The sequence below is a fragment of the Diadema setosum genome, chromosome 1, assembly GCF_964275005.1.
Source record: "Diadema setosum chromosome 1, eeDiaSeto1, whole genome shotgun sequence".
Classification (NCBI taxonomy): domain Eukaryota; kingdom Metazoa; phylum Echinodermata; class Echinoidea; order Diadematoida; family Diadematidae; genus Diadema; species Diadema setosum.
Window position 1 is genome coordinate 20070610 of NC_092685.1, and position 14055 is coordinate 20084664.

Consider the following 14055-nt stretch of genomic DNA (forward strand, 5'->3'; position numbering starts at 1 on the left):
AATGTGATATCTTGAACATGTTTGAAATCACTGCTCCCAAAGGTAAACTGGACCTTTAAAGATCAACAATAGAACCATCTGCCCCAGACAGTTTAGATAAATACCATCCAATGGGCTATCCAGATTTGTATATCTAGCCCATAGCACTGTGAACTGTGTACCATGATTTCTTATCTCCTATTTTGTCTGCAGTTGGATTGACTTTGTTTTATGGTCAAAAGGGGAAGTGAGAATTATCAAATGGAATCAATTGAAGCTGTATAATTAAGAATGCTAATCTCATGAATAATTAACAATAAAGGAGAAAAGTTTACTTCATCATTCTAATATTTTTGCATGTAGCATTTAGTTGGAACTTGGAAATACTGTAAAAGTGGAAATTTTCGCACATTTTGCACTACCAGAAACTGGCGCAAATATACATATAAAATTAAAAGCACATGAATATTTTTACATGTTATACGTGTATATACACTATGTAATGTCTTGATTCTGCGTAATTTTTAGAAACATGCAAAATTCATCTTACTTGGCAGAATGCGAAAAATTACTTGAACGAAAATATGCACTTTTACAGTAGTATGGATGGTTTGCATTTGTACATCTAATCACTGCTCTATGAAAAAACTTTTCTACACAAGGTATAGATCTATGGCATTTCCTTGAAAAGATTGTTCTCAGATATTTTTCTGATGTGAAGAAAGTTTCTTAAAGTTATTCATTTTATGATTAATTTTTTCTTATTGTTTTGAGATTTTTTACAGTCTTGCTCCTTATTTGTAGTCATGGATGTGCTAATGGAACGTTTCTGTGAAGATACCATGATGCAACATGGCAAAGAGAGCCATTTTGTTGGTTCCTATTTGACGCGATGTTACGTAGACGAGTTATAAGTAGTCCTAACTTTCTGAGGATTTGTCTTTACTAATCAAACTGTCACTGAATTATCTTTATACCTGTGGCAGAAGATGGGTAGCTAACTCTTGGGTGTCATTTTCTTGTTTTAATGGGATCTTATAATTTCAAGATAGAGAGAACAAGACAGATTATTAGTCTTAAATGTGATGCAAAATACTTGTTACCAATCTCCACTTTTCAATACAATCTGGTTTGGAAACTACAAGATAGCAACTTGGAATGTGGATGCCTCTTTGTGAAATTGTATGATCAAAAAGACACAAAGAGCTTTAGATACTCATGATGACATTTAGCCTTGACAGGCTTTCATGCTAACATGTACACAGATTAATACACATCATGCCTATTACTGAATTGTCATGACGGGTAGTGTTACTAGTAATACACTGTTTTCACAACGTGTATTGCATGCAGTGCAGACTGACACGTGGTGTAATGCTAGCCAGCTAATGTGTATGTGCCCTTTGTTCATGACATTCTGTCCTCATGTTTGGAATTAGGTAGATGTTAAAGCGTAAGTATTGATTTTGGTGATGAAATATGTTATAGAAATGTCCCCAGAATTTTTGCCTTAAGTGTTGGATTATGCAGAATTTTGTATTCTGCAGTGTGTTGCATCATCTGACAAATACTTCATAATTTAAAAACATTTGAAAGGTGTTATCTGTACTGATGATGACCGCTGCCACCAAGTGAATTGATACTGAGACTTGGCAGTTATGAATGTGAATGTGAATTTGTCCATATCAGCTATTTATAGTAGTGTCTGAAAAGAATTCATGGACTCATTTTGGCTGTGTCTTCAAAAGTTTATCTATTTATTATATACTTCAACAAGTTTACAGAGTAATGTCTTCCTAAATTCAATCATGGAATAAGAGTAAAGCTTTGGCATGTCTTTCATTGACGTGAAACTCTCCTTTGCCAATAATCAAGCTTTGTGTAACATGCAGTTTAGCCACTTAAGATCAGCCACAGAAATTTACTCCTCCAGCTTGCGCTGTCTGGAATTCTTTATTAGATTTCTACATCATTGATTAGAGCTTCCCTCCGCCTTAATCACGCATTGTATTACAACACTCCCTTTCCTGAATGTGGGGGAGGGAATTATTAAAGGGCTTCTTCTGCCAAGTTTTAAGACTTGAATAATTCAAGAAATCATTCTGTGAGATTTTAGGATTATCCACAGAAGGAAGCATTTAAAAATGAAAAATAAATGGAAGAAAATTGATGCCAGTACAAATTGTTTGCACTTAAAGAGATGCCACAAAAAATTTTCCAATTTATGTGTAGTCCATTCATAGTATTTTTTTTTTTTTTTTGCAGTATTTACCCAAGTAGTGTCAGAGGATATTTCACATTCAACTTTAATCTTTGTTTTGAATTCTCAAAGTTTCCATTGTAGCTATGATACCTGACCATTGATGATTTTGCATTGAGTTCTTAATGTTTAAATGCTGTATACTGGTGCCTGTTCTAGTAAGCTATTGTAATCATAGTAGTTAATTGCAGTTTTTAATACTTGTTCGGCATCCAGTAATAATCAAACCTGTATTAGCGTTATAATCATTGTCATGGTAACCACAACCATAATGATTTGTAATGAGTAGAAATACCTTTACCATGTATGAAATGGGCTTGAGGTCTTCAAGTAGAACTGAAGGCCACCTTCCTCTTTGACAATGGTGAAATTGGCTCAATTTTTGTCATTAAAACAGGCAGTAGACATATTTACTTGGGTTTGATAAGCTAGGCAAGGATGTCCACTCAGGTCATAAGATACAAACTCATTGGTCATAAGATACAAACTCATTTGTTTGCCTGAATATATTGAAGATAAGACTTAAAGCTATTACTTGCAAGTGACTCTATTGGATATAGTGTGAAATGAAATGATTGCAACATGTACTCTTAGATTTAGGGTACGGCAGGGCATATGATTATTGACAGCTAGTCAAAGTACAATTTATACCCCTCATTCACACATCCCTCATAGACCAATTCATCTCATGAGAAAAGAGAGCAATTGAGTCATCACAACTGTCCTATGACTTGTCAGTCATGAATTGAAATGACAAATTACCCCCACACAGGTGCAACAAACCTTGCTAGTATGAGGCACCAGCTTCAAGTAAATCCACTCTCATTCACCATCTCTCTTTCCCTTCTCTTTCTCCTCCCACTTCCGACTATCAGAATAGTTTCTAATGCTAATCCGTTATGAGACCTCTTTCCTGTGAGGATACTTATGTTTCCCTTTTGTCTCTCAATGAGACCAATGGCAGAAGCCTGACCATTTGATAGACATCTGACATTACCTGCATTAGTGTGATGAAATATAAAATAATTCAATATATTTTCTCTTTTCTTGCATAATAAAGGAGCACTTGACTTGCTTCTTTTAGAAGGGGTGGAGGTGATATTATCCTGAAAGAGACATGTCAAGTCATGAAGTGCCCTTTTATCATGCAAGAAAAGTGATAATATGTTGAATTTTCTATCTTCTTTATTCAATTATTGTTCTATGCATGTGACATCACAAACTATAGAGATGGTGGCACTGAAACTTCAAAAATGTCGTAACTTTTGAACAGATCTGCTTTTCCACAAACTTTCACTGATGTGGTTTACCAATACTGCAGCATTCACTCACTCCACATATATATCAAGGTGCACCTGTCCTTTAAAAAGAATACAGTGTAGTCCCATCTCCCCCACGACACCTTTCTGCATTCATCAAATAGCAGTAATATCAGTGACATGCTCGTTGAGAGTTTAAAGATGATCTGAAAATCCATTCAAAAATTTTGTTGTTTCATGTGTGCTACATTATCAAGATGGAAATCTCTACAATTCATGACATCACTGTGGTAGAAAGGTAAAAAGACAATATGAATGGATTTTAATACACAAAATATTATTATTATTATTTTTTAAGAAGAATAAAAGAGCACTTAACCTGGCTTCCAGAAGGTATGGAAAATATTTGCCTCAATGTATTCCATCAACAGGTTGAGGGAATATAAAATTGTCACACAAAATGAAGATTTGAGTCTGCTTTATGCAGTGTATTCTAAGTAGGGTTTTTTTCCCCCCTTTGGAATTTTAGCCTGAATATTCTCACATGGTTCCAGAAAGGAGCAAGGAAATAATAATAAAAAAAGACAAACTTGAGAATTTGAGTTTAGTGAGTTGGTATGTAGCAAATGCTCATTAAAATTGTGTACAAGTCAAAAATGTATATAAAGACGAATGATTTGCCTAATCTCTAATTTCCTCTCATGCAGTGCCCTATTAGAAATTTGTCAAAATTTGCCATGAAGTAGGCTGAAACTCATCAGATGCTGTCTGGATGTAATTATTAATGGATATTTCTTTTCACTAGAAAGTGTCTTACTCTGTGAGGTATGGCAATCAAACAGAATGTAATCAATTTGGTCTTGATAGGATGAACATATTGTACAATGAGTAAACAGTATACAGTGTACATCAGTAGCATTAGAGATGGTGCAATGATATTGTATAGTCAGAGTATTGGAAAATCTATGTCAAGAATTGATTGTTGATGTGTACTTAAAGTGAGTGATAATATGATAATTATATTTTTAAATGAGAAAAGTGCAAAAGATGTGTGTGAAGGCAAAAAAAAAAAGAAAGAAAAAGAAAAAGGAAAGTGTCGTGTTTTTAGCAATTACAGTGGACATAGTTGAAGAAAAAGTATGGCAGCTAGTCTACATTGTGTCTTTCAAAATTGTGCATGGCTAGTATTCAGAGGATTGCAGATATAAAAACATGATGGAAGCTGTCAGATCCTTGCCCAGTGGTTTGCCTGTATCAGATTCACTGCAGTGCTGTGGCAGCTGTGCAGGTTCCTTTATTGTTGTGGTCTTTCCAGCGAGAGCTCTTGATCAATATTTCCCACCGTTCCCACGCATACTGTAGCAAAGGTTTCAACTCAACTCATGCCTGCAATAGCAAGGTGATCGAAAGCAAAGCAGTTTTCGAGGGAATGTGTTGCTTTCTATTTGTCTGAATGTCACCTTCTCTCTATCCTTCTCTTGACTCCATCTTATGCTTTGCCCATCTCTTCTCTGACATCTCTCTCCCTCCCTCTCTCTCTCTTGTAATATATCTATCACATTGTAAAGAGAGGTGCCTACTACATAAATGGAGCTTGAGAAAGAAAATACACTGGGTCTGTGGGGCACAGCAGGAATCTACAGAAATTTTCATTTGGTTTAAGTGAAACTAACCTGGAAGAATTGTAAGAATGCAATGTATCCCTACTTCTGTTTGGATTCCACGGTTATTAGTGAACAGCGTGAGTCCTCATTGACACTAAACAAAATATGGGAGAGTGACAATTACCCCTCTTGACTGTATGTTGTAATGTGGGCTGATTTAAATTTTCATTTTTTTCCCCCTCAGTTTGCCCAGCCCTAGATCCAATCACAAAGCTTCAAGTTCTTAAATGGTCAAAAGTAGAAAGGGTCCAACCAGGCAGTGCCAAAATCTTCCCCACTCTTCATCTCCTTCCACTAACGAGAACGTAGGAGTTGTTTTTTGGCAGACTTTCACAACTTTTCGTGCATTGACATTGTCACAAAGTGTTTATCCTACACTTATTTTCAATGGATGGGACCAAGCCTGAAAATGCCACAGATGTACAGGTAATGTGATTTCCTTTTTCACTGTAGTAGAGACACAAGATGTTGTGTTCTTTGTTCACAGTGTTTCTTCAGAATTCCTGACAATGTTGGATGTGAATGTCTTATCGTTGGTAGGTTTGGCATGCGCACAAATTGACTAATTATCCTCCATATCAGAATGTATGACTCATTTACCATGTAGTTAGTCATTCACTGAAGTTAAAATGCTATCTCATAGTTGCTATACAGGAGTAAGAGCTATAATGTCTGATAGATTAAAAAAAAAATTAATTATGTATCTCTCTTTCCTTGTGTTCTTTTTTTTAAAGACATCATCCTTTGATGATGATTTGCTACCCATTCTGTGTGAAGGTCTTTTTCATATAGTAGCAGTAACAGTTAAAGTTGATTATTTGATATTCTTAGCAATAGAATATGTGAACTTCGAAAAGGTTTTATTGTTTTGTGTGTGTGTTTTTAGTTTTTTCGCAAGGTCTGTTACAGTGTTTTGTTTTCAAGTCTGTACTTCTTTTTTTTTTTTAAATCACTGATTCTTGTATTGAAAGTGATGTATATGATTTTTTTTTTTTCAGGGGGGGGGGGGTGGGGTGTTATTTTAGCAATTTCTAGCATCAGGTCCTATATGTGATCTTTTTTTTTGCCGCCACCTGGCTTGGCTGTTCAGGCTATCTTGTAGTTCTTTGTCTCGTTACTTTCTTGCTGCAGCTGTGCAATTATCCAGTGCTGTTGCTCTTCCATTCTATCTTGATAGGTAATGGCTTTGGGGTTGCCTTTTTTGACATCCCATTATATCACATCATACAACTTTTCCATCCTTGGTGAGGAGGGATGGAGCTCTGTGACATTTTCCTTTCTCTCCCACCACGAATGCGTTTCCTCAAAACCCGTGGGCATTTTGCCAGGATGTCCACGCAATGCTGGAAAAACTTTTGTTGGCTGTTCAGAGAAGGGTTGGTGGCTGGGTCCCCCTCTGTCCAGGAATGATTGATGGAGATTGCCCTACCCATAGCTTTGTGTGTGTATGTGTGTGTGTGTGTGTGAGTGTGCATCCCACATACCAAGGGTGTCATAGCCATGTGTCATTGGGGGTACATAAAGCATGTTGGAATGAGATGCAAAAGAGGCCAACCTTTGTGTATTAGACAAAAATTCTTGGTTAAAGGGTTCAATGAGTTTTACACCAAGAATGCAAATGCACACATATTATTACATTTTTACATGCCGTTGTTTACGGATGTGGTATTGAGATCCTGTTGGCAAGTATACAACATATGTTTGTTATGTAGGTTACATTAAAAAAAAAAGAAGATATTTAGGCCTACCCCTGTGTTTTGTAATATTTTATGGACAGCTAACATAATGCAGTCTGAAAGCCAACTAAACATAGCAGACATACGTGTAGCTATCTGGTCACATCACGGAGCATACTGTAAAACAATATTTGCGCGGCATGAAATTTTCGCACATTGGAGCCAACGACCTTTTTCGCAGTGCCTTATGAAATTTTTGCGAGTTGCTTCTAACATTCAATGTGTATATTGTAGACAAGAACTTTCACATGCATTTTGATTTCTTGGATCTTGGCTGTCACGAAATTCACAAAATTAAAATGCACACAAACATTCCTCGTTTTACAGTACTTTTTCTTGAAATACACGGTTCATATTTGATGGAAAAAAAATGAAGATTACAGTCAAAACCCTATATCCACATAAATAACAATGAATAACCATTCCTCTGCTTTTATTGAAAACACAACAGATTTGTGCATCCCATGCTTTGACATGCATGCATTGAGGAATTGTCCAAAATGGCATGCACAGATGTTGGTGGTTGTGTTACGTTAAATCCATCTGACAGAACTGTACAGTTAGTTCCGTGTTTTCTTAGCATATTTTCCCCATTAGCACACCTGAATCTAGGCTGTGCCTGAAGATGTTTAACTGCATATGACTGGTTATGTATCAGTCAAGTACCCAGGAGAGGTGGTAAGTGAAACTCAGACAACGTGACCAAATGGATCAAATAGCAATCAAGTGGTCTGGCCATTGAAGCCAATTGACTGGTCAGTGCCATGTACAGTGGATGTGTAGACTAATGGTTAACTTAGAGCTACAGATAGTAACTCCATGGTCAGCCTTTGTTACAGGAAGATACATGCAACAAGGAATGAACATTAGCATGAGGATTATCACCAGGTCTTATATTATCTGTGAAACCTACCTTTGATCGGAGGTACTTATTTCTGCTTAGAGTTACGGGGTACTTGTTACAATTTGCTTGTAATACCAGTACATTTTAAGTTGTATAGGGGAGAGACCCAGATGCATTTTCTGGTTTATTTTTTTTTTTTTTTTTGGTGTTGTCATTTTGTTTGTTGAAGAGTAGAATCAGCACTTTATCATGATTTAAAAAAACCTAGGGAACTTTCAGGGAATTGCTGCAGACGGTTAAAGTATACGATTGCTTCCAGACTCTTGGATGTAACCTTTGTGTAGGATTGTTAGTAGGTTGAATGTAGCCCCTGGAAGATTTTCCACAGGGCAAGGAATGGTACAGAAATATTCAAATATTAGCAGAGGTGTGAGGTGTATTCACTGTGGAGAGAGAACACTGCAGAGGGAAGGCAAACATACAATCATGTTTGTCATCATGTAATGTCCACACAATACTCCTGGCCATATTACGTAAGTAATCATTGTAAACAGAACTGGACAAAGGTCAATGTAGCTGAGGGGTACGACGCCACTTCAAACTTTGGGAGTTTTTGGGCAACAAGGTACCGTACAATTATAAAAATCTTGAAACATGAGTTTTATCAAACTGTGCAGTACTTAGTAAGTTGGCATGTCTGTACTAGGTATACAGTTGTACATGTGTAATGAAAGATCTATTTCTATGGCAATTATACTTTAAACTCATCATCAAGGTGAGCTACATGGATAAAAGTCTTGAAATGTATCTTTATAGGTGATAGTCAACATGTGTATGACTTTTCATAATATGCACTCTGTACGAATGAATCAGATTCTACAGCTCCTGTGTGTAGGAACATTTTTTTTTTTCTTTTTTTTTTCTGTTTAAATCAGTTGATATTTCAGTGTTTAAGAGAAACAAAAGTAGAGGATTATGGAATATTTTTGGTTCTTCATACAGAATTTGGGGGATTTGCTGCCACTGAAATACAGCATGTAACATGTTTAACTCCATACTATGTGTGTGCCAGGCTACTTATGCTTCATAGATAATGCTGTGTTGATGGTATAAATATAGTCCTCTGACAAGCAAAACTCACTGCAGTACAAGGGTTGTTGGTTTTGAAAACTTCTTCAGTTAATTACACAGAAAGCTGGAATACTTTTGATATAAGGATTTCCTTGAATCGTTGCCAAACAGGAAGTACATCTCAACCATGAAACATGATCTCTGCGTGTCGCTACTTGCTGCTGAAAATGAAGATATCATATTTTATCTCTTGTAAACAAAACCTAAAGTCACATGATGCACCCTTGTCAGTAGCATAGGTAGACATGGCATGTGTGAAAATTCTGTGAAGAGGAGATTTGGAAATTTAGACTGAAAGTAGTCGAATATAGTCACTGATCATGAAATAATTAAGCACAATTGTTAAAGAAATGGAAGAATATTCATCCGTGCAAGTGTAAATTAGATGTTGATCTTTTTAGCAATTGTCTTTATGGTGTTACTATGTTTCAAATGAAAAGCCAGCCATTTCAGAAATGTGTTGGTTTTAATTCTGATCATGATAATAGAAAGATATCTTACGCACACACATCATCTAAGTGAGGAATAGACTAACTATGGCATACAATATAATCACTACCAGTAGAAGGAAAAGTTCTCTAAAGGTCAAGTCTATATTCAACACAATTTTGCCTGTGACTAAACATTTGCACAGTATCAGGAAGCTTGTTTTTAATCAGTGCTCAGGTTCATGTTTGTTTGTTTGTTGTTGTTTTTTATCAAGTTAAAAAAAAAGTTTAGAATTTCCTTCTGAAAACCACACAATTGTTTGTCACCATCCTTACAACAGTAATATGACAGGCTTTACTGTTTCAGTGGTTATATCTTTCTCAAAGTTAAGTAAACCCTTTAAAAAAGAGCATCGCTGTTTTTATATGAATTACTTGTCATACTTGTGCAGTAGTAGTAGATAATCCTCTTTGAAATTAGTATGTTATAGTATTTGTAAATATCTACTGTCAGTTCCATTTTTTTTTTTCAAACGGAAATCAAAGCTCATGTTTACTTTTAATCTTATGTATAGTCTTTGCAGTACTGTTCTTCTCAAAATTGTCCATTCTGGGTTGTAAATGGAAACCAAAGATGGTTGCTGTTAATCTAATGCAATCTCATTTATTTATTTTTTTTTTTTTTGGGGGGGGATGTGACACACTTTCTCAGAAATTTATGATCCTAAAGAATGAAATGTTCAGAACCATACAACAGTTTCATATGAAATATACATCATTGCTATAGATTACACTATTATCTATACACCTAAGAAGCCCCAAGAACTTGAGAGTAGGTCCGCTCCTGTAAGAAAACAGTAGAGGGGCCCCTTTTATCAGCTAGCATGTATGCTTCCACTTTCCTGAGTGCAGATAAAAGAGGCTTATGGCCTGGAGATAAGACTAATCAATCATACACCTCCTCTTCACCATCTACTGGAGATGGTGATGTAGCAGTGCTGTGGTGGAAAAGGATAGATTAGCCACATCACAGAGGTTAGTCTTATGATATATGGCATGCTTGACCTGTACTGTTTACTTTGTCCTTTCAAGTCCTGTCTTACCTATCAAAGGCTGTGCTCCATTCATAGACTGACACACAAGGTTGTTAAACTGTGTGCAGAATAGAACACTCGTCTCTCCGATCCACACATTGCTGAGTATAGTGCTGAAACTTTGTCCTTGTGGTTTTACAGTGCTTGCACTTCTAGCTCTGTAAGATTTGAATCACTGCCCAAGTGATTAACGCATTGTCCAAATGGTAGAAAATGAATATGAGTTGTCACATGAATTCCCACTTACTGTATTCTTTGATGCTATAAGAAATCACATGGTCTTCAAAGGGCATGGGATAACACAAACTGATCATAACTTGTATCTGAATTTGATAAAAGTTGATTAACTTTATTCTTTTGCAGGTCCAATGCAGTATCAGATATATTTCATGTTCAGTTTTTCATTTGAAATGAATGACATAATTCATTTGGTTAGCATTATGAAATTACTTCAGCAGAAAAGGAGACATTTCAGATAAGTGAAATATCTGAACTGTCACATGTGTGTGAAATAAAACTTGATAAAGAATTGATATTTTACATTTCTGTATGTTGCATCAAGACTAAGAGATGAGTGGGTGTCATATCTTCTGTGACAGAGGGAGTGGAGGATTTGAGGATTTTTACTCATGAAGTGTGGATAGAGTATTTTGATATTCCTTCTCAAAAATTAAAAGTCTGGGTAGCTGTTGCTAAGTGCTCTACTCTCCAGCCACGTCCAGACTTCAAGGTGACATGGGATTGACTACATTTATCTGCAAACTCCTCAGTAATGAAAATCACAAAAAAGCCACTCATTTAAGTGCTTAAAACTTCGAGACTGCAGCACACGCGTAAAATGTATGATGCCCATGTGAAGGAGAGTATGTAATCCTTTGCAGGCTGGGATTAGAGTTTGCCTTGTGGATGCCTACAAATTCCAATGTGCACACGTGTATCGTAATCTACAATGTATCCCACTGTTAGAAGCACAGTTCTGAGAGTGCTTTGGTGATGACATCATCATCACATGACCACCTCTGGCTGTGGCAACCCCCTGAGCCTTGCCCCGATTCTCTCTCTTGGGGTGTAGGAATCGGCCCCAGCTCTCTCGTCTGTCAGCTTTACAAGAGGAGAAGGAGATAGCAAGAGAGGAAGAGAGGGAGAGGGAAAGAGTTTGAAGAGGAAAAAAAAAATTATATCACATGAACAATAATTGGAACCCCCTATCCACCAGAGGCAGTTAGTGGACCGAGATAGCCCAGCCCTGGCATATGACATTCACTCCATGCCGTTCTCGCCAATCACAGAGCCAGTATCAGAGCTCAGTCATTGGCATTCCTTTGCATCACTCATTGTGGTTTTGTTTGAGACAGTCTCTTTTCCAACTTGGCTTGGTCCTCTTTCTCTCGCTGGTCCACAACTTTTGCGAAGTTTTTTTCGGTGGAATCATGGATGAAACCGGCCAGTACTCTCTGCAAGATGCGCTGAATGCGCTCTGGACCGCCATTAGCACACTCACTAAGCGGCTTGAAAATGTGGAGGCACAGTTTGAGCAACAAGTTCTGGCATTGGCTGTAAGTTTCTTTCTCAGCTTCCTTGTATTCATCCTTTCCAAAAACTTCACTGCCATAGCTTTATGTTTCCAGGATATATACACTGTTTATGTATGGAAAGCAATGACTATTTTTTTTTTCTTTACTGGTGCTTCCTTCCTCATATATGCTGTATTTCTTTGAGATGGTTGTGATGAATACTACCATTGGATTTCAAAAAGTTGATTACAACATGGAATAGTTCATTGGCAATTTATTTTTCATCTTGATGATGAAGAATATCATCAAGTTTAGTTGCCTGCAATTGGTTGCTCTATAGAAATGAAGATAAACCAGAGATCTTTAAAGTTTGAAGAGAGGAGGGAGGGGGAAAGTTTTGTGCAAAATTTGCTAGTGCTTCTAGACTGAACATGTGATACCCATGTCATTTAGCCCTTTCTAACGAATTGTTAACAAAAGTCTAATTTTGGTACTGAAAAGGTAGTTAGCCATAGTTGTTTTTTATTCAAATTGTAGATTTTATTTATGAAAAACAGCAATTCAGTTTAGTATTTTGCTTATTAACATTCATTTTAGATGATGATATGAGGAAGTTAACATTTCAAAAGTGCATAACTACCTGATTAAATCTAAGAATGATATCAGAGCCCCCCCCCCCACGTGGTTTTGAAAAGAAATCCGAAGTATCAGATGTTACTGATACCAAGGCTGTCTCTGTCGCTCTATTAAAAGAATTGTGGTTTATGTTATCGAAGTGAAATTCAATCTCTTATCTTTATACTTCATCAATATGTCACACCTCTTAACTTTTTATTATGTACAGCTATTATAAATATGGGCATGCGGAGTCCCGTTAGGAGGAATTATCGCAATGTTTAGAAATGGCAATGATAAGAAGGGCCTCGGTATGTAAGAATGTGCTGTCATGGAGACTTGCAGACAATCTTGATTGTTGCGTCTTGTCTGAGGTTTGTATCATGTGTCATGAGGTTAACTCATCAGGGTCTGATGGATCTTTTCCCCTGCTGGCCCTGTGGGACTGGATATTATGTGTGCTCTTATTCATGTTCACATTCGTGCCATAGCTCCTTTTCCTCCGGTACGGCAAAGTGATGGGGAATTCATCACGGGGAGTAGCCAGGTCTTGGAAAGGAGTTCGGGGGGTGTTTAGGGTTGGGCAATATTCTATCAGAACATTATACAGCAGGGCTATATGTCAGAAATGTATGAAAACATCAAAAGTGATTTTCATGAAGGAATGATAACTATACAAGTTATTTGCCAAAATAAGCATGTGAAAATATCACTTTTGCTTCCATGTGTAAATATCTTTTTTTTTAAAATATCTTATCGCTGAGTGAGGTTTTTATCTTTAACACATCTCTGTTTCCCTGATGCCATTGAGTTAAATAATTTTCTGTAATGGACTGTTTGATAATGAGGAGTATTCACCTTTACATTTGTACTAAACATCATTGTTCGCATCGTGTGTGTGTGTGTTTGTGTGTCATTTTGAGCAAATATTACTCATCGAGATAAATCATGCCTCTTGGCAATAGTAAACACATGGGCACCATGGAGAGGAGAGAAAGATAGATAAATAGATCTAGGGAAGAAGAGGGCAAGAGAAAGAGAGATTTTGTTGTGGTCCGAAGAGGATTGTCACCAGAGCAGGGTAACTTGCTTTGATAAAGAGGATGGATCCCAGTGTGCTAATGGTGGCAACCTGCAGTGCCAGTAAACTTTGAACTTCAAAGCCCAAGAGAGACAAGCATGTAAAGGGGCTTTGACTACCACAGAGAGTGTGGTCTGGATGCTGATGATGACAGAAGAGATGCAAAAAAAAAAAAAAAAAGATGAAGGGATCAATTAACCCTCTCAAAACTGTGACTTTTAAAGGAGAACACCAGATAATTTTCAAACTTTTTGAACAACTATGAAGTTACACTGGTTATGCTGGGTACAGAATTTCAAAATTTACAGCCATTGGGATAAGGAATAAGAATATTTTTGTTCAAAATCTACAAAAAATTACAATGAACAAGGGTGATGACTGGGCAGCTTCATCAGAACAGGGAGGTGAAACCTCTCTGATCAGAAGAATGCATGAGTGTGGGCTCAAGGA

At 36.8% G+C, this 14055-nt stretch overlaps 1 protein-coding gene across 3 annotated transcripts in view; it reads left to right on the plus strand.

Annotated features, from left to right (window-relative positions):
- The window catches only part of LOC140234660 (uncharacterized), a 70916-nt gene that overhangs the window by 9727 nt on the left and 47134 nt on the right, over window positions 1-14055 (plus strand). The window contains exon 1 of one of the 3 annotated variants that reach the window (XM_072314710.1): window positions 11747-11951. The exons of the other annotated variants lie outside the window; for them this stretch is intronic. Coding sequence (XP_072170811.1) covers window positions 11826-11951 — 126 coding nt within the window. The 5' untranslated portion in view covers window positions 11747-11825. Of the gene's footprint in view, window positions 1-11746; window positions 11952-14055 lie in introns of those variants that run through there. 3 annotated transcript variants of the gene reach the window in all.